At 45.5% G+C, this 24,665-nt stretch overlaps 1 protein-coding gene across 4 annotated transcripts in view; it reads right to left on the reverse strand.

Moving 5' to 3' along the window:
• The window catches only part of SMG6 (SMG6 nonsense mediated mRNA decay factor), a 1,079,424-nt gene that overhangs the window by 848,607 nt on the left and 206,152 nt on the right, over window positions 1-24,665 (reverse strand). For all 4 annotated transcript variants that reach the window (XM_085649087.1, XM_085649085.1, XM_085649086.1 and 1 more), the window contains exon 9: window positions 23,172-23,233. In XM_085649087.1, coding sequence (XP_085505213.1) covers window positions 23,172-23,233 — 62 coding nt within the window. The remainder of the gene's footprint in view (window positions 1-23,171; window positions 23,234-24,665) is intronic.

A 24,665-nucleotide genomic window follows, 5' to 3' on the forward strand; every position in this document is an offset into this window, starting at 1 on the left:
TAGCCTCGAATCGCCCTGGGAGCGGCCGTACAAGAAGGGCATACCCATAACTGCTGGAAATATTACTACAAAAGCCAAGGTGAAAGCCGGAGCGGGTAGCAGCAGCATTTGAGCAGAGGGCTCATTGAACATTGCTGGATTGGTGCCTGGGGGGGCCCATAGTGACTAAGATCCTGTGGTGTGCACTATTTTCTAGGGGACTCGGAGAAGGCCTGCAAGTGTCTATAATAGAAACTCCCCTGCTCCAGAACCTTGCCGGAAAGAGAGCTGGAAGCGGGCGAACATTACATGCAAACCAGCATTGCATAGAGGTGACCAAGGGGCGGGCCTACACCTCATTTGCACGAGGGGTGCAGACTGCACCCCGAACAGTACAGCTGAGAATTGCTGGGCCTGAGGGAGGACCTGTATGGTTTGCTTGGAGCAGGTAGACCTCCCTAGGGCTGCGAAAGAGGCCCGCGCTAAACGGTGGCCTTGAACCGGTGCTTGCTGAGGAAGTGGGGTGTGAGGGGACCCTAGCGGATGAAGAACGAACTGGAGGAGAAGGCGACTGTAGAGATAGCAGTGGCCCGGTCTGGTCCCTGAGGTAGGCACTCAGGCCACAATGAACACTGCTCTACTGAAGACCTGGGAGGAGGCGACAAATAGATTCGAGCCAACGCAATATCGTAGCAGTGATCGACGCCGGGGAGATACCAGCGGGAGAGCGCACACCCTTGAGGGGAGATATTAGATCCTGAGACGGGAAGGCGACTGCGGTCAAGATTCCAGGGAAGAGCCTAGGCCTTGCACACAAGGCTAGAACTGAACACGAGGAGCGCTGTGCGTGACGCCAAAACATCGGTGCCCATTACTAGGTCGACCCAAAGCTGCGCGGTGGGCTTGACTGTGATCACCCCCAGAGAGCGCATGACATCGGACGGAGTACGCTGGGTGAACCCACATCACCATGGGTAAACCCAGGGGTCGCCGACCGGGGCCCCCCCAGGATCAAGAAGAAGGCGCTCAAGAACAGCTGCAGAGTATCCATGAAGATCCGGTGCAACAACAGCTTCAACAAATATTGGAGGCCATAGCGGACACGAAGGTGAGTCTCCACCAGGATATTAGCCGCAGTAAGGCTTGGGCTACTAAGAGGCAAACACAAAAAGCTCTTGGAGAGGGTCAAGAAAACTGAGGCCAGCATTGCAGAGCTGACAACGGCGCAGAAAGATATGGCACAGCAGATGGGGGACCGAACGAATAGGGTGAGCGTTCTGGAGAGCAGGACCAAAGATGCGGAAGGACGTAACTGGAGAAATAACGTCAGGGTGGTGGGTCTACCAGAGGGAATGTAAGGGGGTGATATGGTGGCCTTCTTAGAAACATGGTTCAGGAGTGTAGTGGCCCCCTAGGGTCCCACTGCTTTCTACACACTGGAAAGGGCCCACAGAATACCAGCCAAACCGCTGGCCCCGGGGAGGCCTCCGAGACCCGTGGTGGCAAGCCTGCTCCAGAGATAGGGACTTACTCCTGCAAAGAGCAAGGACAGAGGGCCCCTTCACTGTGGATTACAATATAGTTACTCTTTTTCCGGACTATACTTTGGAGGTACAGAGGAAGCAGGCCTCCTATGTGGCAGTTAAGAAAGCACTGCGAGATGAAGGCCTCCAGTATTCCCTGATGTTTCCGCCCCGCTTGCGCATTATCCTGGATGGGAACCCACACTATGTTGACTCTCCTAAAGACGCCTGGGATTGGTTAGAGACGTACAAAAATGAGACACCGCGAGGAGAGAAACCTGGAGATGAACAAAGGCGAACCATGAATAGAGTACTGCGCTCGAATCGTCGTCTCCGTAACAGAACCCAGAAGAAACCCACGTTGTCTCAGACTGCACAGGAGCGGGCGGAATCTTTGTAGGCTGTGGTGGCACTGGAGAAGGATCGGAATATTGCACCAGAAGAAGAGGCTGGTTCTTCCAGAGAATCAGCAGTGGTGTATGGATGCCCGAGGTGACACCACAAACAGCAGATGGCATTATTTGAACGGCGGTGGTAAATTAGAATGGGCAGAGTGGTTAGAGGAACACTAAAACTTGTAATGACTGGTAAATGTCCTGGACTATCTTGCTTATGATGGGGCTGGTGTGCAATGGTTAGTGAAGTCCCGAACCAGCCGCGTTCCCTAGAACCTCTGTAGTTGACAGAGGACTTTGTGTACACTTTCTTATGGTTTGGATGCGTGCCAGTTTAACAGTAGCTGTCCTGGGGAGGGGGAGTTGGGAATATTTGTTAATTATAGGGTTAGTTAGGGCCAGGCATGTCACTAGGGAAGTTTTATTTGCAGATCTACTAAAATTGTTAAGATGGGTACCACCCATGACGAAGTGTATATCATGAAACGTACGGGGAATGCACTCAATGTGGAGGCGGCATAAAATACATGCATACCTATTCCGCAGGGGAGTTTCGATCGCACTGCTACAAGAAACACATTTACAGGCGCAGGACGGAGTAGCACTACAACGGCAATGGCGTGGTCAAATGTTTTATACCACCTATTCAGCGTATACCCGGGGAGCACAGATTTGGGTGCGGGCGGGGATGCCCTTTCAGTGCAGGAAAAAAATTTAAGACCCAGAGGGAAGATACGTAGTGGTTCTTGGGAAACTAGATGGTCGCAACATAGTCTTGGGCAGCATATATGCTCACAACACGGGACAACCCACCTTTTTTCCAAGTTATCAGGGAAACTGGCACCCTATATTACCGGGTTAGTGCTGCTAGAGGGGGACTTTAACTGTGTATCTGATGTGGTCTTAGACCGTTCGCACCCCCCACTTCCTAATGCACCCATCCATAAAATAGCAGAAGCAAAGGAGACACTGGCAGGGCCGATGGGGGCTGGTGGACCCTTGGAGGGCTCAAGATCCTAGAGACCTATTCTTTCTTCTCTGCATTGCACGACCTCCCAGTACGATTGGATGTGTTTTTATGCTTTCCGGACGTGCATACCAAAGTGCAGGACAGCGAGTACCTCACTAGGACATTGTCGGATCATAACCACATTTTACTCCGAATGCAGTGGTCACGCATGTGGGCCAAGATACCTACTTGGTGCCTACACTCAGAGGCTCTGGAAGACCAAATGTTTCGCGACACAGTAGGCACTTCCATAACTCAATACTTCAGGGACAGCGAGGGCACAGCCTCATACTCCTTAGTAGAATGGGATGCCTTTAAAACAGTGATTCAGGGTCGCTGTATCGCTGAAGTGGTGGAAGTGCGCAGGGGGCTGCTAGCGGAGATAGGGGAGGCGGACCAGCGCCTTCGAGAAGTGGAGCGAGATCGCCCCGTTAGGCCAGATCAGTGGGGGAGCTCGTAGAATCAAAGGAGGCGGTAGCGGCACAAGTAGAGCGGTTGTGCTGTTTCGCCTATAAGGCATATGCCACACATGCCCACGCAGAGGGGGACAAATCGGGAGCTCTCCTTGCTTGGATGGCTAACCCGTCGCGCAGAGGCTCGATATTCCTGGAGATCCGAGACCACCAGGCAGGGGCTTGCTATACTCAACAGGGCATCAATTAGATATTTCTCGAATATTACAAAGACTTATATAAGAGCAAGACGATCCAGACGGAGAGCAACTTGAGTAGGTTTTAAACATGAACTCAGACTCCCACGACTGGACGGAGACCAGGCGGAGTTGTTAGGGAGAGATATTGAGATCAGAGAGGTGAGGGCAGCTATTAAGCATATGGCGTGGAATAAGACTCCGGGGACAGATGGGCTCCCGATAGAATTCTACCTAACCTACACTGAACAGCAAGCACCTAGATTAGTAGCACTATATAATGACGCAAAGCGTATAGGCCAGCTTCCAGTGTCAACACTAGAAGCAGTTATCATCCCGCTCCTTAAACCGGGTAAGCGAGCATGGGATCGATCTGCATACCGCCCGCTGTCCATGCTTAATACAGACTATAAAATATTGAGCCGAATATTAGCCACTCGGCTTCTTCCTTTCATGTCGACCATAATACATCAGGATCAAGCTGGATTTATTTCCACTAGAAATACAGCCCTAAATATTCGGCGCTTAATAAAGACACAGCCACTGTGTTTGCAGTCAATATCGAAAAAGCGTTTGACAGCCTGGTCATACTTGTTCCACGTCATGTCTAAATTTGGACAGGGGGACAAATTTATAGAGTGGACAGCCTTACTCTACAACTGCTCTACGGCGAGGGTTAGGACGGGTGAATTGATATCCGATGCCTGCTACGTAACCCGGGGCACGAGACAGGGGTGTCTGCTGTCCCCCCTCCTGTTTGCGTTGGCAATAGAGCCGTTGGCGGCTAAGGCTAGGATGGGACAACACTAGCAAGGCCTACAGGTGCATGGGCAGATTCACCATATAGCCCTATATGCAGACAATTTCTTAATGTTTTTAGTAGACTCTGGAAAGGCACTCCAAGGGGCGAAGGAATTATTGCATGAGCTGGGCGTGGTGGCTGGACTTAGAGTGTATTGGGCAAAGTCCTGCTTGTTCCCAACTATCGGAGATAAAGAAGGACCGCAAGATATAGCTGGGTTGCAATGGGAATACAGGTGTCTACCTTATTTAGGGGCAAAGATATATCATATGCAAGCGGATATGCTGGAGGGTAATATTGGCAGGGCAGTGAGAGGCCTGGCGAGCAGCTTGGAGTTCTGGGGGACGCTCCCACTGTCAGTGGCTGGACGAGTGGCCTTACTCAAAATGCTAGCCCTCCCAAGGCTATTATATTACTTTGGGACCTTGCCGGTTTGGATCCCAGCGAGAGTTTTTAAACAGCTTACGTCCATGATCACAGGTTTCCTATGGGGTACCGGTAGGCGGAGGGTGGCAGTGACCGTGTTGCTGCGTCCAAGAGCAGAGGGGCGATGGGCAATTCCGGATTTCGAAACTTATTACCTAGCAGCTCAACTGCAATGGCTTACGCAAAGCGTAGCAGCACGGCTGCGTGGGTCCGATGAGGTGAGAGATAGAGCCCCAGCTCTGAGAGTACTTTCTCAAATTGTAGTGGCTCTTACCGTCCGCACTGGTGCCCTCCCAGGGGACGTTAAAACGGCAAGACAGTGTTGGAAACGGAGTTTTAAAAGGGCAAGAATTGCGGTGCCTTGTGCGCCTGATATACCACTATCCATGTGTGAGGCGTTGCCCCATGGAGGTACGTGGAGGGATTTAGCAGACTGGGGCGAGAAAGGTTTGACTACCATAGGGGATCGTTGAACCAAAAACCTCATTGGGATGTCAATACATAGCGATAGCGGCGGGAAATTTTAAGGCAGTCACAAGCCTATACAGGCGTAGGACTCAGGAGAAGCTGTTGCCCCTGAGTGTATTGCAGCGCAAGTGGGAGGAGGATGTCGGGGGAAGAGATACCAGACAAGGCCTGGGCTGACATAGTGGAAAGAGCATGGAAGAGCACCAGGAACGCCCGCTTTCAGTTAGTGCACTTTCATATAGTGCACAGAGCCTACCTCACGCCAGCGAAAATTAAAACTTACTTCGACACTGGCACAGATGAGTGCCCGCATTGCCAGGGGGAAGGAGCGGACTTCCATCACATGTTCTGGGGGCGCCCACAACTAGACACTTATTGGACCGAAGTAGTGACCTTGTTGAATGCCGTCACGGACAGGGAGTTGTAACCGGCAATAGGGCCATGAATGCTGCATTAATTTCCCCATACGGCTAAAAACAAGGTCACTAGTAAATTCCTAGCTATGGGTCTTTTACTAGCCAAAAGGGAAATCACGATGCATTGGAAAGGGCAGAGGGGCCCCAACATAACTAGATGGAAGAAGGAATTCATTAAATGGGCGGAGTGTGATGGAACAGTGCGATTGCAGTTAGCGAAGAGAGCGAGTAGCGAAAAGGCAATGGAGGCGGCAAAAGCATGGGAAATGTTAGTTGAACTATTAAAGGACCCAGACACTGACAACGATGAAGACTCTGAGATTGTTGTGCCAGCGATAGGAGATTAGAACAATCACACCCAAGTGACACTGAACTACTACCCCTAGTGACACCATGACATATGAGCAAACAGCAGAAGCGCGTAACTAGGTACACTGATATCCCTGGCACATTGGCAAAACCCACGAGTGAAAGATGGGTGCTGCACGACCTATGCAGGGTTGGAAGTGGCATGCCTGGGGGGAGGGATGGGTGGGGGGAGGTTAGGGAGCTTAGTTAGAGATACGATTTGAAGCCATATTGAGACAAGCACCACGGGATTGTAATAGATGTCAGGATTTGTCCAGATCACTTCTCCACATTTGCCTTGAAAACTGAGAAGGAGGGCTAACGTCATGCATAGTAGACTTCATTTTGCATGACTCTGCAATACATGATTGTAACATCGACCCCACTGGAAGTATTGTGCAACGAACTTTAACACACTGTATTACTGTGTTGACAAGAAAATCGCAATAAAGTTTGTTTAAAAAAAAGACAGCTGACCGGTCCAGTAGTACCAGTTTGTTCATTTTCATTCTGTTAATAGTGGTCTTCAGGTTGTCTCAGATGAAGAGCAGGGGAAATCTGTTTCCTTTGCAAGGTCGTAAATCAGTTTGGAGATCAAATAGGTTACTTTCTTTCAGACGTTAGACATCTGCATGAAGAGCACTATTTCAATGAGTTTGCTTCGGAGTGGTCTTGTGGAGGTTGGTTTTTAGCTGGCCTGGTCTGCTTGATCAAGGTTCTTTTTCTGCTCTGCTTGATGTAGAAGGGTTTGCTTACTGGGAAAGATGTAGGAGGTAGGGAACAATAGATTGTGGTGCTTGATGGGACGGAGACAGTGGTGGAAACTATGACTGCCATAAAAACTTCAGATTGGTAGGAGTCTACAGGGGCTCCAGAAAGCAACTATGATTGAGCAGTTTATTGGGATTAGTTGCTTAAAGGTGGCCAGGATCAATTATCTGCCAATGGGCTGCATTTTGGCTTTAACAATCTGAAAAGAGAGGTTGATGGACAAACCACTCCCAAGAAAGTGTTCCAAGGTCTTAGTGAGGACGAGTTGGTCTTCAAGAGCCTAGCAGAGGGCTTGAGTATAGTGGTGCAGGAATTTTAGGAGAGTAAACATCGGACGTTCCCTAGGTGGACATTTTGCTTTGGCGATTCCACAGCAATTGTAGAGTCTTTGGGTATTTTAGTGCCACATATATTCTTGTATTTCACTGGAATCGAAGTTTGTCATTGTTTTTTTCCAATGACAATCCAGGGTTCTATTTTATGTCTTTCGTGTCTTTAGTCTCGACTGAGTCAGACCACCAGAGATTCAACAGTTGACTGTCCAAATGAAAGTTTCATTTATTGCAGCAACATACACTTCAAATATGGGTTTATGTGCTGTCCTTCCACTCCACCAGAAACACTCAATCTCTTTTTTTTAATAACAAATTGCACTCCCTACATTTTCACAATCTATGTAATAAAAGTCGATAACCAACTTTGCTAAACAAAGGTTTCTAAGCTATAGATAAAACATAACCTCGCTTATTTACCTACACAGTTTAAAAGTTTCACCAAAATAAGCACATCAAGATCATATTAGTAAGCGATGTTCTTTGGTGTCATGAAAGTTGGAGGCTGGAAGCCAAATGCCACCACTATTAACATCCAGATGACAAAGAGTAATAGGAAGCATTTTGGTCTCAAATAAAAAGTCATCTTGCAGGCAAGAATCTATAGGAGCAGTATAATGACTGAGTTGCGTTATTCCTGTAAAGATTCTTCTATTGCTTGCGATAGGGGCCAAGTCCCCAAAAAATTCATTGTGACTGAATTAATTGGTGTACACTGTTTGAAATATTCTTTTACCGAAAGAACGGGAAGAAAAAAAGTGAAGGGTCGTCATGACTGATAAACAGGAACAATTAACTTAACACTGCTAGTTTCACTTCATAAATCTACAGCTGGAGACATTTTCCCACAAGTAATTGTTAACGCCATGAATCAATCCCTTTCAAAAACAATCATCTCAAAAAAACTTAAGGATTAGTGACTATTCTACTAAAAAAGAACAAAGCCAAATTACACCATGACGAGTTTGTTAGCAGTTGTTCCAACTTTACACTGTCAAGCAAAAGCAATAATTATGGTCACCAGTGTTTCAGCCAAATTTAGATTTCAAAAGGGCTATAAAATAGAAACAGAACAGAAACTGCTAGCTGTAATCGGTTTTAAAAGACAAATATTGCAGACTTTTGTTAATGTACTTAGGGAGTAGACATTCAAGCACAGTTGTGTATCGTCGGCATATTGGTGACTTTTGCGCAGTTACTGGACTCCACACAGAGGTTAAAGTTGATGGATGACAGTATGGAACCCTCTGAAACTCCAAAGCTGATTGGGATCTACTTGGATCTGGAAGTGCCAATGTGGACAAACTGATGTCGGTACGAGAAGATCTACTGAATTAAACAGAAAGTGAATCCTGTTTGAGATCCCAGGGTGGAATGGTGGACGGAGTCTAAACCAGCCGAGATGTCAAGTAATAAGAGGAGGCAGCGGTCATCTTCATCTATGGTTCTGAGTGCATTGTCTATAATGTTTAAGGTAGCTGTCTATGTGCCACAATGTGATTTGAAGAGAGGTTGGTAGTCGTGCAGGAGATGTTTGGTGTGGATGTTATCAGTGGAGTTGAGTGAAGCCTGGTTTTTCAAAGATCTTCACAATGAAAGGTAGGCGAGTGATGAGCCAGTAGTTGATGAGGTCATCACGGGCTACGGTAGGTTTCTTTAGGAATGGGAGGATCTTCCTTGTGTTGAGAACTTGTGGAACTTCCACAGCGATTTAACTGATGGAGTTGTTTTCACTTCTTGGGAATCTCCAATTAAGTCTTAACAATTGAGAAGTTCTACCTATATAAGGAATCGCCAAACACTTTAGGACATCATTTTTTTAAGAAAGGCCATTTTTACCTAGGTCGTACTGTCTATCCACAGGCTGCATTTACCAAATTTGATTGTTTTTCACTTTAACAGTCAAATTCAAATTGCAAAAAAGCAAAACTAACTGATGGTAGTTTTACTGAATGCCTTTGAAAGAAGAAAGAAAATGACGGCCATATAGCAAGAGAGGCAATAGCTACAAAGATGTTGAATCTGACACTGCAACGTAAAGGTAGCTAACACTTCCAACACATCAGGGCGTGCACTGGCAGGTGATTTAGTTTTATACATGGAAAAAAGATCTTCACTTTATATGATGTTTGATCCAGAAGCTGCCATTGGGGTGTGGGTATGTTATTCACAACTTCATTTGAGTTTCCCACAGTTGATAAATAGGACTGCACGTAGCATTTCTTTCTTCACTATCAGACCTTCATGCATAGTCAAACGTAGTAAAAATTAAACCATTGTGCACAAAGATCAGGTTGCTAACGTATCGCTTCTATAAAAAGAAAAGAAATGGCAGAACAGAAATGTCTATTTGCCTCACTGTGCCACTCCTATCTACATCGGTGGTAGTCCTTTGATGAGGAGACATGGCAAACCATAGTTGGAGTCCTCCCTCATCTTCTAGGCTCACTCCTGTCTAATTCAAACAACATCTCTACTGAGGGCCCAACTGAGCATCCTCTGGCAAAATTCCCTTGTTCATTATGTGAGCCTATGGTAAGCCGATCATAGAAGAAACAAGTAAGTCTATCTCAGATTTCTTCCTCCTACAGAAACTTGACAAAAAATAAGGGCATTCTGTCTGGAAAACTAACTGAAAACAGGAGAAAAAGTGCAATAAACTAGTTTTAAAAGACATTCAATGAATGTGAAACTCCAAAAGTTATCAAACTCTTTAGTCTAAAAGGGCAAAAACGTAGGAACCCAATACTCAAGGTTTGCTTACAAAGGAGTCAGAAAAAAATCCCCAGTGCAAGATCGGATTTACTGGAGCTGCTAGCGAACTTAAAGAGCTAGAGTCAAATGTAAACTCAAGGACGCTGCTGCTCACATGGCTCCATTCCATAAACTTGTAATTTTAGAAGGATTGAATAAAGATTTTTTCTTGAAAAATGTGAGTTAAAAAGAATATATTTTTTAAATTTAAAATGATATATGTAGTAAATTGTGCTGGAAACAACAGGCGAACTATTCAAATACTTACCTATAAATGAAGAGTCAATCTTGGAGAAACAAATATCATTCAGAATGAAAACGTGCATAATAGTTTCTAGTTTCAAAGCTTTCACAATATTTATATATGGTTAAGTGAAAAATATCTGAATAAAACCTTTAACAAGGCATTCCTTTTCAAATAAATTTGTCAGATTTTTTTTAAAGGAACCTAACACGGAGCTTCAGGCGACATGGAATAAAGAACCAAACTCTCGATGGTGAGCAATGGGTTTGAGGCAGCACCTCATCCAAGAACCCTCCAAGGCGAACAAGGGGTTTGTGGCGCAACGCAACCCTGGCACTGTTTCCCCAGAAGGAAGGCGTCACCTCTGATGAGGAGGACAAGGAGTGGAACACCTGCCCACCTCCTGAGTGCAGAACAATAGGCAGGCATGGCTTTTTGACAGTGGCACAGGATGAAGAGGCCAGAGACCTCCTGATGGGAATTAGAAATGATAATGGAAAAGACGAGTCTGGTTGTAAACTTGCAATACACAAATAAGAATGGTTTCTGGTCCATAAGGAAAACACCCAACTGAAAGCATTCCCCACCTCAATGTCTGAGGTTCTACCCATAGTCAGACTTTCCGCCATTATCCTCACTGAAGAAGAAGGGCATCACAAATTCTGCAACACAGAGGGCAATCCAGACTCCAAGAAACGAAGGTCTGTGCCAGCCAACATATCAGAAGGCTGCAATTGTTTAAGAGAGGTATTATTTTCTCCCAGGGAAGAAAGCAGACAGCTCGGGAGAAGATGCTCGGAACCGCTGCCCAGAGAGAAGCCCTCATCTTGTTCACACTCTGGAAGAACATCCACGCCTTTTCTGACATTCATCAAGAAGAAAAGGACACTGCTACTTTGAATTGCTTTACCTCCTCTGTGATAGTCAGAATAATCATAAAGAGGACTCTACTTCAGTCCATCAGCTCTGCCTCGTTAAGTATACATAAATTAGAGGTGCCATTAATACTGCCATTTTTAGTAGTATCTTTGTTGCTATAAAATTTGGCTCAAATTCATTCAGCTATTTCTCAGACACCACACACCTTTCAATTTGTTAAAAATATATATTAGCTTCTAAGTTAAACTGACACCATTACTTGGCACATTTGTAATGAGAAGCATATTTTTCAACATACGTCACAAAGCTTCACCATACCTTGTAAAGGAACAGAGCACATCAGATTAATCTGAGGGCACCTAACAAATATTGCAAAAAAGGGTCCAGCATATATGGAAAACCTGCTGTTTAACAATGGCATATTGGAGTCAACATTGAAAAACACTTTATTTTAGGCACACCAATTCATTTTCAAGAACTTTTTACAAAATTGCTAGTTGTCGACCAAAGATTTAGATCTCAAATTTTAATGAACATCACCAAAGATTTTCAGTGAAATGCTTGATGTAACTTCAATTCAGTCATTAACGAGTAGCTTGCTAATAGGTATGGGGTTGCAAAAGAAGTAAAATCTTCACTGCCTCTGCTTTAAATGGGTAGATAATTCTTAGGCCAAAAAGTTTGCATCAAATTTTACAAAAGGGGAAAAAATCAATAAAAGTTGCAATAATGCAGTATTTTGGCACATTGGTATCTGGAATACTGAATTGTTTTTAAATAAGTGGATTAAAGAACAAGTTACTTACCTTCAGTAATGCTAATCTCAGATTCCTCACCTTGTGAATATTCCCCAGACAGCAGACTTGATTCAGACACTTCAAATCCGTATTCCAGCGCACCGGTAGATGAAGTCCCCAGTATCGTTCCACTCCTGAAATGCTGAGTAGAGCCACATATAAGTACCACCCATGAACGCTGATGTCAGTTGCTTTCTTAGGCTGTCCGCACCCTCCAATATAGAGCCCATCACCAAATTGACATGAGCAGTGTGCAACGTTCTAGACTGAGAACTTTTTAGATTAAAAGTTCAGCTGGCAGACCAGGGAGGTGAGAGTCAGCGAGGAATGCGCAGTTAGATAAGAGTATCCACCAGAGACTGTTACCGAAGGTAAGTAACTTGTTCTTCTGATGGGTACTTCTAACCAAAGATTCTTCACCTTGTGAATAAATGCTATTGCAGTAGCTCCCCAGGTGGTGGATCTGTGAACAGGCTCATACCAAAAATTCCTGCTGGATCGAGCAGGCAAAATGCCCTCTTAACGGATCTGACTGTTTAGGCAGTAGTGCTTATTGAACATGTGTACTTACGCCCACATAGCTGCCTGACAAATTTCCAGTACAGGTACTCCACGTGTCAACACAGTTGTAGCAGCTTTAGCTCTGGTGGAATGTGCTCAAACTCCCTACTATAGTCTGTTTCTCGGCCAAGCGTACTAAATCTTGATGCAAAGCACAATCTATCGAGAGATGGTCCAATTCTGCACTGCCTTGCACTTCTTTGCACCAGTAAACCCCAAAAAGAGCATCATGCACTGTATGTTCTCTGATATGATCAATGTAAAAACTGAGTGGTCTCTTAAGATCTAAACAATGGAGTCTCTCTTCATCTTTTGAGAGATGAGGCTGAGCAAAGAACGCCAGAAGACGCCTGTGCGATATGTAACTGTGTTACTACTTTTGGCAGATAAGAAGCTTGGGCCCTCAGCAACAGCTTATCTGGGTAGATCATGGTATAAGGTGGTTGGACAGAAAGAGCATGAAGCTCACTCACATGCCGAGCTGACATTATGGAAATGAAGAAGACGGTTTGGAGTGACAGGAGACGTAATTGACAACTGTTTAAAGGGAGTACAGATTGAAAATATAAGTACCAAATTTAAATTTCACTGTGGCATCACAAAGGGCTAACGTGGAAACAAATGTTGCAAACCTGTCAAAATTCTTAGCACAACAGGTGATTCAAAAAATGAAGACTGATCTGGCAGTCGCAGAAATTCCAACAGAGCTGACAAGTAGCCTTTAACAGTGCCAATTGCAATCTTTATTGGACCAGGAACAAAACAAACAACAAAAGATCAGACGACTTTGCCTGCATTGGGTCAACCTGGTGCGAGCCGCACCAAAACTACAAATTTGTCCCAATGATTGGTGTACACCGATTTTGTAGATGACAACAACGACCTCAGGAGGAAGTCAAATTAGGTCAACTGCCTCGGCTCAATCCCCAAGCACGGAGATACATAATGTCCAGGATGGGGAGCAGCACTTTGCCCTTCTATTATGATAGAAGATCCTCCTGAAGCAGCAGCTTGCACAGAGGATAGATGCTCATACCTAGGAGATCTGGGTACCACATTCTTCTAGCCCAAACCAGTGCCACTAGGATAACTTGGGCCCAGTCATTCATGGTCAGCGACGGCAAGGCATACAAAAGGCCTGAGCTCCACACTGTCACTCCGAGAGAGTCGACTTGGGAACTCTATTGCGCAAAAGAGCTGACATTTTGCTTCTTGGCTGCAGCGATAAAGATAGATGACCCAAGGTTCTCCCCATTGATGAAAAGATTTCCTGTGCCACCTTCGGGTGCATTTAACCAAGTGTCGGTGGCTGACTTCGACAACCCTAGCGTTTAAAGATTCTGCCAAGTGGTTCACCACAAGAGAAATTCCTTGTCAGGCCAGCTACTTCCAGAGGTGTACAGTATCCTTGCACTGGATCCAAAATCCCACCCTGCCCTGCCTGCTGCAGTACCACTTGGCAGTGGTGTTGTCTCTGAGCACCTGTACCAGCATTATTCTGGTGGTGGGCAGGAAGGCCTTCAACTCCCAATTAATCGCCAGCAATTCCAACAAATTGATGTGAGGGTCAAGCATCTTTCAGACACCAGAGGCCTCTGCTCTCTATCTCTCCCAGAAGGCCCCCCTTACCCAGGAGTGATGCATCTGTCTCCACTGTCAAATCTTGGGGAGGGGGGGTAAGTGGGGGGGGGGGAGATGGACTTACCATAGACCCAATCACGGTGCAGCAGTCACCAGTGCAAGTCTTTTGCAGTCTTCTCCGAAATCTGAACACAATCCGACAGATCCTCCTGGTGTTGTGCCCACTACGACTTGAGGTCCCACTGCAGAGCCCGCATATTCCATTGGGCATTTTTCACTAGCAGGATGTAAGAGGCCAAAAATACCAGCACCCTGAGATTCATCCGCACAGAGATCTAGGATAGAGGCTAAAACACTGGAATCATATCCTAATTGTCCTGGATTCTCCACTCTGGGGCAAAGGCATGAAATTATAAAGTAGCCAGAAAGGCTAGGATGAATGGAGTGTCTACGAAGAAATCAGGTGTGACTTTAGCATGTTTATAGTGAACCCCAACAATATTAGCAGATTTATTGTAGTCTGGAAATGGTTGATGACTGCTTGGTGCAAACCCGCATTCAGTCATTGAGGGAGGAGGAGACTGATACCCCAAACTCCAAAGGTGTGCTGCGACCATAGTCATACCTTTTGTGGACTACCGATGGGGATTGGTGAGTCTAGAAGGGAGCACTTAACTGAAAATGCTCCTGGACCACTTTCAACCACAGATAGAGCCTGTGGACCTGCAGGACTGGTATAGGCAAATATGCATCCTACAGGCCTAATAGCATATGTGACCTGGGCTAATGTGAGCATCTTGAATTTGTCCTGCCCCAGGAAGGCGTTCAGAGGGTGAAAATCTTAAATAGGACAAATAATCAGTCCTTCTTCTGCACCAGGAAGTAGAGTAACAGCCACTTCCTACTTCCGAGCCCGGAACTCTCTCTATGACCCCAAAAGGGTCGGCACTTCCTGCTGCAAGACAGACAGGTGGTGCTCAGTTAGCCACCCTAATGGTGATGAAAAGTGTGCGAGGTGGGAAGGAAAGGGAGGCCTTAACACTGATGGACTTTTTGGAGGACCCATTGTCCAATGTGATGACTTCCCACCCTTGGGGGAAATGTCAGATCATGCCCCTGACAGGGTGGATGTGTGCCAGAAAGAACACATTAAAGCTGTTTTGTGGCTGTGGTTGCTATAGGAGCAAGGGACTGAGCTGCATGTTCTCCTTGATGCTCTGGGTATTGTCCTTGTGACCCACGGCTATAAAAAAGCTGAAAGACCTGCTGCTGGTGGAAGGATCTGGCATTGATAATTCTGAAAACCCATGCCATGGTAATGGAGGGAACGAAATTGCTAGTGAAACTACCTGGTAGGGGCGGACAGACACAAGGAATCTGCTGTGGCCCACCGTTCCTTAAACTGTTCAGGGCTGTATTCACTTTCTCACCAAAAAGGCATAGCCATCGATTGGCATGTTCATTAAAGATACCTGGACATACCCAGAGAAGCCCATAGACCTCATCCATGTGTGGCGCCTAAACAGATGGTTATGTCCACTAGACAGCGGATAACCAACTTCTCTGTGACACGTCCATTCTGAATAACACGTCCTGAACAGCAGGCAGAATTTGAGTAACAATCTAAAAGGCAGCTGGCATTAACAGATCTGACAGCTGTGCTTGTAAATGAGAATATAGGTTTTCCAAAATGTTGCAATGTGTTTCGACTCCTGATCAGAAGGGGTGTTGGGAAAGACGTTAAGATTCACCTTACTTGTAGAGGCATGTCCCACGGACTCTCAGGGTTAGAGTGCTGAGTAAGAAAGTCTGGGTTGCCTGGATCTGGAATATGGCAAGGAGCTATTTGTCTGTTCACTGGAAGTCTAGAACAGGGTTTTTCCCCCTAAGGACCTACAAGGGTATCCGTGAGGGCTTCATTGAAGAATAAGACTGGTTCTATAGGTGCCTGGCTTGGTTGGAGGACCTCTTTGAAGTCATTGTTGCAGGACCTATGCGAGGTTGTTGTAAATCAAGTGCATCTGTAGCCCTCCACACCACTACAGCGAAGGAGGTGCATTAAAACTTGGCAGATCCAGGAGGAGAAACCACACCAGTCCCCAGGGAGGTATATGAGCCATTGGCATGCTGTAACTTCTCATACCAATTGTCCTTAGTATATTGGGGACCAAGTCATTCCCTTCATTAAAATTCTCATTGTCTGGGTATATGCCAAAGATATTGTGCAATACCTGGGGGCTGTTAAAGACATGGCACCCGTATCAGATAGGTTGCTTGATGCCTGCGTCCAAGTAGGATAGGGATGCTGCCATTGTTGAGGTTGGGATGACTGTGCGTTTGATTGGATGATGGGGTGCTGCCTACTCCAGCGCAGTCAATGCGAAAGAAACCGGTGCAAGGGTGGTGCCTGAACCAAAGTTGGCAACGGGGCAGAACCTGAAGTGGGTTTGGAGGACATTGAGTAGAATGCTGGCAAAAGTCTGACCTCATGGATCTTTGGGGCTTGACGGCACACTAGAGGGAATCTATAAAGTGCCAAAGATCAGCATCATGGCCTAAGGTAAGACCTCAACCTGCTGCAACTTTGCCAATGTACCCAGGAATTCAGAGTGCATCAGGACCAAGTTCAGAAGCTGCTTCAATGGGGATCAGGAGCGAGACCGAGGGGTATGGGGATGCCCTTGCCCTTCTCTGGAGTTTGAGACTGGTGAGAAGGGGCAGAGTCCTGTTTGAACTTTTTGTGCTTAGTCTCAAACTTACCAGATGACTTTGACTGCAACATTGACCAGTAATGGCGTTCAGTGTTTTGGTGTTTGGAAATGTAGAATTTCACCTTGCGATCCTGTTTGGCCTTCAGGTTCATCTGGGTGCAGTTGTCACAGGTCCAGGAGTTGTGTTCCAATAAAGGCACCAGAGACAGTAATCGCGTGTATCTGTCAGAGACATCAGTTTGCAACAGGGCCTACAGATCTTACAACCTGTTGTTTTGGGAGGTCTCATCCCTTGAACACTGTGAAAATTTGTCGTTAGATTGAGGAGTAGCTCCAGATCCAAATCTGAATAAGTAGAAATAGAGAAACTGTGGGTGGCACTTATATGTGGCTTTGCTCATCACTTCCGGAGCAGAACAATGTTGGTATCGAGCCACATGACTCCACCTGGGAGTACTGTTTTTAAGTTTGCAGATCCATGTGATGCCTGAAGAATATTCACAAGGTGAGAAATCTGCTGTTAGAGATATCCATCAGAACTTTGTTTTAATCAATGTATTGCAACATATAACATTTTAACAGACAGGAAATGCTGCACCTATCAAAGGTAAATGGTTTCTAAGCATTTATCAGTTAGAATGGGTAACTCCTAGAGCAAGTTATGTAAGGTGGAGGATATTTTGCACACAGGATAGTACAAACAGATGTTTCATGGATAAAGATTTACAGGTCCTAAAAAAAAATTAAAAAAAAAAAAGTCAGAAAAAGAAGATGGTATTTAGATGATCGTGTTCTCCAAACATAAGGGTACACTTTACGGTGGTTAGCAGAGAAAGAGAGAGTAGTTCAGCTTCAAGAGTTCAAGTGCAGGGGTTCCAATAAGTAAGGAGGACAAAAATTTGGAAGCTGCATGCACAGATTTGATGGTGAGTAGGAGTTTATGGATGCCCAAATTTAATTTACAAGTAGGGGCAAAGTTGTATGTATAGAGGAAAGGTAGATTGGAGAAAGGCATTTTATAGTTCTGAAAAACAAGGATCTCTATCGCATAGGGAGATCTCTTCTTAGTTGAAAGGCAGTCAGCTTGGTAGCAGCTGGAGGTAGGAGTGTGCGTAGAAAGATTACAAATGGTCCTAGAGGCAAAGTCGAGGACTTTAGTCAAATGAGGGGAAAAGACAACCAGAGCTGCCCAAAACAATTGTTCCAGTAGTTGAGTTTGCTGAAGACCAGTGAGGATATTAGCATTTTGGCTGTGTGGAAAGAAAATTATGGACATATTTTTTTAATTTTCCGAAATTGAACTCTGGCTGCTGTGGATGTGTTGAATTTTGGCTGACAGCATGACAGGAAGGATGTTAGGAGGAAGATGACAAGGTAAAGAAGAGATGTAGGTTAAAAGTGGTAAGAAAAATGATTTCAGTTTTGATTTAGTTTAGCATAAATGATCTGATAACCATTCAGTGGCAGACGGCTGTGAGGAAGTTAGAGATCGATGTTTGTAGTATGGGTTGATCATGGCAAAAGGAGGAAAGATCTGAGTGTCACAAGATTAGAAATTATAAGCAAAACAGAACGAAGTTATTTGACTGAGAGGTTACAGTGTAGACAGTGGGGCAAGACTGAATGGTTGAAAAGACAGAATGAATAATAGTTTGATGGCCAGTTTGCGGTGCCAAGATTAGAATGTGTGGAAAGCAGGCAAGCTGAATAACTGTGTCAAATGTAACAAAAAGATCATGAAATATAAGAAGGGAGGAGAGGCGAAAGTGATAGGCAGAGGTAAGAAGACGAAATGAACAAATGGCAGAGGGTGGTTTCAGTACTCTGCAGAGCATGAATGCCAGATTGAGGAGGATATAGCAGTCTGTGGGCAGTGAGTAAGCTAGTGAGGTGGTTAAGCAGGAGGCATTTGATGATTTAAGAAGTAAAAGGAAATAAGGAGACAGGACGATAGCAGCAACATAAGAGTCTATTGTGTTTTTAAAGCAGTGGTGTGATTATTGCAGATTTAAAGTAAACCAGATAGATGCCTGGGTTAAGAGAGTGGTTTCAGAGAGATGTCTGGCAAGATAGGAAACAGGAGAGACTTTGGAGTTTTATGTTTAGGGGACTGAATCGTGCAATAGTGTGCAAGATGGGACAGCAAGCTTTGGGAAGATGTATTACTTCAGCAGGGGATGTGGGCGCGGAAGTACAGAGCTTGACGGAGATGTTGAAGAAGCTGGGAGAGATTAAAGAGGAAGTAGTTCGCTTAACAGGATTGTTTTTACGCTAGTTTTAATGCCACAGATCTTAGACGAGAATAAAGATATCAAATGTTAAACATAAAGTGAAGAATGAGTAACCGGTATGTGAGGTGGAGAAACAACAGTGCAGGTGATGTAGAAAAGACACTGAGTTTGAAAGGGTAATGAGGAAGTCAAATGTTAAAAACAGGTTTTTTGTGAGGGTGGATGTTGTTAGTGTAAGGTGTTTAAATATATCATTTAAAGTGTTGTGTGGTAGTGCATTCCTCCACTTCAGGAATGCACACACTAAGGATTTTAATGTTTGGACTGAGTAATCCAAGGTTTAGGACAGGGCTACAGGAGCAAAGTTACAAAGGTAATTGTGTATGCCAAATCTTTTATATAAAATAAATAAAAGGCAGAAATTACTGCTTAGGTAAACGTATTAATTTTCGTTTATCTTACTTCATATGAATAAGTGTTGAAGTCACTAGAGGTATAGGTAATTTTTTTCTTATGTAGTATAACTGGCCCTACCTACCCTCTAATCCTTTGGGCCAAACCCCTCCTTTTTTGATAATCTTTTATGCATGCAGGTGAGTTACTGAAAGTATGTGAAGTTCAATATGGGTGTGAGGTTGTTGTGAATTTGAGTTAGGGAAGTTTGCAGAGTATCTGGAGAGTGTTTACATCTTAGGAGGGCAGCTGGGTTCTATTGTGGCAAGGTGTATGGGACTGCTAACCTATTTCCCTCAAATCCCTTCTATGGCAGCTGTTGCAAGCTGTGTGGATCTTTGCAAGAGTTACCACCGTTTGAATGAGTCCTTGAGAAGAATAGGTTGAAAAGATTAGGGACTTCAGTTATTCATTTTTTTTTAACACACCTAGCTGTTTTCTCTAAAGCAAAAACAAAAAGTAGAAGCACTACCAACTTCAAGAGATCAGAAGGGAATAGGGAAGGCCAAGTGCTTGGGGGTGGGGAGGGTAAACTTTGAAGACCTCCTCCTACCAGTGACAAACCTTTGAAAGTTTCTTGATCTCTGCAACTGTGAAGATTATTTTAGTTCTTCTGCTCTGTGCTTTATGTGCATGAGGAGGAGGAGGCAAAAGTCCTTGTAGGATCTCTGCAACTTCTGTCAAAGACTTTAGAACGATATGTCCATGAGGAGTCTAAGGTTCCATGAATTTTAAACCCAAATAGGCAACCACAAGTGGGTGAGTAAAGATTTACCTATATATGATTGGACAGCATTATGGTTAAGTAGAAATATCTGAAAGTAACTTGGACATCACTAACGTTTAGCATTTATTAAGAATGTTGTTAGCTGAGAGGGTGCTTGTGGACTGTTCTTCTGGAAACACATGTGGAGCACAGTGTCTTGGACTTCCTGCACAAGCGAGACTCAGTCACGTCTTCTCATAGAGACATCCATGGTCATGCTGCTAGCAGCTGTGCTAATAAGGCCACAAAATGAACAAAGAACATGCATCGATACAGCACTGTATGTGCAAGGTGTACTGGAAAGTTAAACTCTCTCTGCAAACTGTAATTTGCTGTTTGAACTTCTCCATATGCTATCACATTGTGCATGGTGCACGCAGACAATCCCAATTTGTGTTCTGGCAGGAGCGCTTCTCAACCCCAATTTGTGTTCTGGCAGGAGCGCTTCTCACTGGAATACTTTTTTTTTTTTTAACCACTGCTGAAGATGTTCTCCTATACCCAGGGTGGCTGAGTTCAAAGAGATGTGTAAAAGAAAGGTAGAGGCAGACCTTTGTCTGAAGGGAATCATTACTCGTTAAATACCTTTCCTAAAACAACAATCAGTGAGGCTTCAGGCATAATTCAATGATTGTCCTTCAGAAAAAGCATGAGGAACCCAGACTATTCATGTGAGGGAGAATGGGGGCCGATAAGCATTCATTAGATAGAGGGCTCTTCCAGCTTGAGCTCTAGTCAGTCCAGAACACCATTTATGAGAGCATCAGAAAAGCATATATTGTTTAAGTAGTATTGGTCTGCTTCCCGTCACTGATATGGAGTCAGTCTGGAGTGAAAGATATTTGGGCTCAGGAAAAGCTCCACATCATGGGTTCACCATCACCTGACAGACTCTGATCCAAAGGAGTACACAGATCTTGCACCAAAGATAATATATGAGAATGCCCTAGTGTTGTTCCTGGCAGGAGGGATGATAGGTGAAGGGTCACCAAAACTGGGGAGGCAGATTTGATGCAATAGTAGGAATTTTATAGACAATTTTTTTTTTTAAACTATTGTCGAACCATTAAAGATATTAAATGCATTTGTTAGGGCCGAGTCCCTTATACCGGACTAGCTCATGAGTGACTGCTTGCATGTTGAAAGGGATATGGGGCAGGCACAGAGGAGGGTCCTATTAGGTGCAAGTATAGCTGTTCTAGATTACCAACATATTTGTGAACCTAGGAATGCGCATCTCAGTAGAAAGCCAGACCGAGGGAGCAAAAGAAGTCAATATCCTGAGCCAGAGGGTAGATTCAATGAGCTGTGGTTGGCCATTTGTTGTGACAATTTTACTAGAGTCAAGTTTCTGTGACACAGACTCTTTCGGCGACTCTTACATGGGTGAAAATAAAACCTCTTCCAGCAGATGTGTTCTAGCCCAAATTGTTTGCAGGTGACTAAGGGCCCTCGCCATGGCAAAGCTGACAACGACTGGTGTTTATCATCATCTTAAGCTCAAGGTCATCAGCCAATGTTACTCACTGATCCATGAACGCTCCAAAAGGTTTCAGAAGATCTCCTGAGGCAGAAGCAACAGGTTGTAGTTAAAGGGTGATTGGTTTAATCCAAACCAAACCACAGTAGGGTGGCTCATATCTCCCTGTCAGTGGGAAACCTTCAAATGTAGGCACATTTCTAATGTAATACCTCATGACATTCTGGTTATAAGGGTCCAGGCCTCCTCTCAATTCCAAGGACACTGGACTTAGGCTTGTAGCACTTATGCTTAAAGAGCAGGTCAAGTTCAAGGACGAATCCAGTTGAAAGTTGGTGGTGGGGCACACTAGCACCACAGAAAAATTCCCATTTGAAGTCAGTATGCAGCTCGTGCATAAATGTGATGGAACACAGGCAATTTTCAATGAACCTCACTCAACAGACACACATCACACGAGATAACGTGGTGCCTGGCACCTAAGAACCGAATACAGCATTATGGGATTTGCCTGTAAAACAAAGAAGAGTTGTACAGAACCGCTGAGCAGAGGAATTGGGTCAGTCTAAGCATGCATTAAAGCAACAGCAGACATCTACAACGATTTAGAGAAGACAGAAGCAAGCCCCTAAGATCGGACGGCAGAGGTGAGAACAGCACAGAACCTTGTACAGCACACAGGTGGGACGTGGGTTAGAGGAGAGCGCAACACTGTGTAGCGCACGACGGGGCACAGGTAAGAGAAGCACAGCACCTCGTACAAGAGACAGATGAGACACAGGGGATCATAGCGTCACCAGTGAGGCACAGCTGTGAGAGAAGCACAGAACCTTGTACAGCATAAGGATGGGAACCTGTATGTGAGGAGCACAGTACCTTGTTCAGCACATGAATAAGCCAGGTAAAAGCAAAGCAATGTATAGCTGCAAGAGAGAAGGACTTGAGCAGAACATAAGGGCAAATGTAACACAAAGCCTGTCGCCTTACACAGCATAGTGGTGATACACAGGGAGATGGACACTATGCCACACGGTATAGCATCCAGGTGATTACGAGGGGTTTACAGCACCATCAACGTGGCACAGGGAAGAGAGAAACCCAGAACCATGTACAAGACATGGTGGAAACACTGGCAAACGAAGGACAGAACGCCTTGTACAGCGCACGGATTGGGCACGGGTAAGACAAGCACAGAACCTTATGAAGAACATGGACTGGGCACAAGTAAGAGGGAAGCATGGACCCTTGAACAGCACACACACGGAAGCACAGACCTTTACAGAGCACACAGATGGGGCACAGGGAAGAGGGAAACACGACACTTTGCACAGTACAAGGATGAGCAGCAGGTAAGAGGGGGCACATCAGAACCAGTGAGGCTGAGGTAAGAGACAAGACACAGGTGAGACGGGCGAGAAGAGACAGGACGCCTGAAAACAGAGAGCGTCAGGGACAATGAAATGAAAGGCCAGAGAGTGGGGGCCTGGGAAGGTTCACACTGTGCCATGAGTTACACATCAGCCTGGCTGCGCTCATCGTCAGATTCCAGAGCGATGCATAATGTAGGAAAAAGACAGCCACGTCCAGAAGACTTACCCGACCCTGGTGAAGAGCTTCCCATGGGCATGCAGGAAACTGAGCAGGAACCTCTTGTTCAGCTGTAGGGGAAGGAAAAGTAAGAACAATGAGCCTCCCCCACATTCTGCAAACAAGCGGGGTCCCTGCAGAGCGGATAACCTGGGCCGGGACAGGGATGGGGAGAGCATGGACATGCCAGGGGTCACGCACACACACAGAAGAAGAGTAACATGCCAAAGAACAGGAGATGGGCGCAGGAGCTTTGACTGCTGGGCTTACACCACCCTCTGGTGACTGCCGAGCTCACAACACTCCCCACGCAACTTGCTCTGGCCCCTCGAACTGCACCTGGATGCCAGAAGCAATGCAGCCTGTTCGGAAGCGGCCCGGGGCTCAACGGCACAGTGAAACAGCGCTAAGGGCAGACATGCCAACCAGCAATATTCTTTACGTTGAGGTTCATACACCCCGCCCAGATCCCACAGCAAGCCATTTCAAGACAATGCTCGCTGTTACCAGGCCCGAGGCCGGCTTTCATGCAGCACGAAGTATGCTGGGCTTAGAAAGTTCATGCTTATTATGTAACTCGCAAAACTCCCAGCAAACTCGGGGCTGTTGGCTGGAAAGATTGGGGCTGGCTGAACGTCCGCCTCGTGACGGTGCCGAATGCCCCCCTCGCATCTGAAAGTGACCCAGTGTGCCAGCCCGGGCTGAGGCAGCACTCCGAACCCGCCCCCTCTTGAGCTGCTGTGGGCTGGATGGGCCGGCGTCTTATCGCAGCCCGCACCCGAGTATTTCACAGGTCTATAAAAGACCATTTACTTGATAACGAGGCTTGGTGGTTTTTTCACGGGTTCCTGGAGCCCCTGCGTTTCCACTCTGCCTATTCCTTACACTTGCACATTACTTTTGCTGCCACACTGTGAGAACGCATTTCCTTAAGGTTAGGCTTTATTTTTTGGGTAGTTTTATATAGCTCGAACTCCACCTAAAGGTATGGAGGCACTTTACATGAGCACCAGTTACATTATAAAAGGACACAATCATTTTTGTAGGCATGGATAGATGAAGCGATTTGCCTAGAATCACAAGATGTTGAGCTGGCGCCAAGACTCGAAACTTGTCTACCAACTCAAAGCTAACATTTCTGGCAGTTATGTCACATCCTTTCCAATTTCAAGGCATATCAATACATCACAAATCAAGGCATATTAATAGTATCAAAGTTTGCTGCAAGACCTACAAGTAATGTATTTCCTCCGCGCTCCATCCTTGATCAATGCCATAATAGAAATTACATTTGAGACTCCCCTCGCTACCATGGATAACAAACATACTGAGTTACTCAGAGTGTCTGGACTGCATTCAGACTACTAATTCATCATTCTCAATGCTCACCTTGCACTCTCAGCGATCACACTCTATTTACAACGATCACCACGTACTCGCGCCATTCGCCCTCCTCTTACCCTGCACCTACAGGTGCACACCACTCAGCCTGCACTCACATAA

Source organism: Triturus cristatus, chromosome 3_2 (genome assembly GCF_964204655.1).
Source record: "Triturus cristatus chromosome 3_2, aTriCri1.1, whole genome shotgun sequence".
Lineage (NCBI taxonomy): Eukaryota > Metazoa > Chordata > Amphibia > Caudata > Salamandridae > Triturus > Triturus cristatus.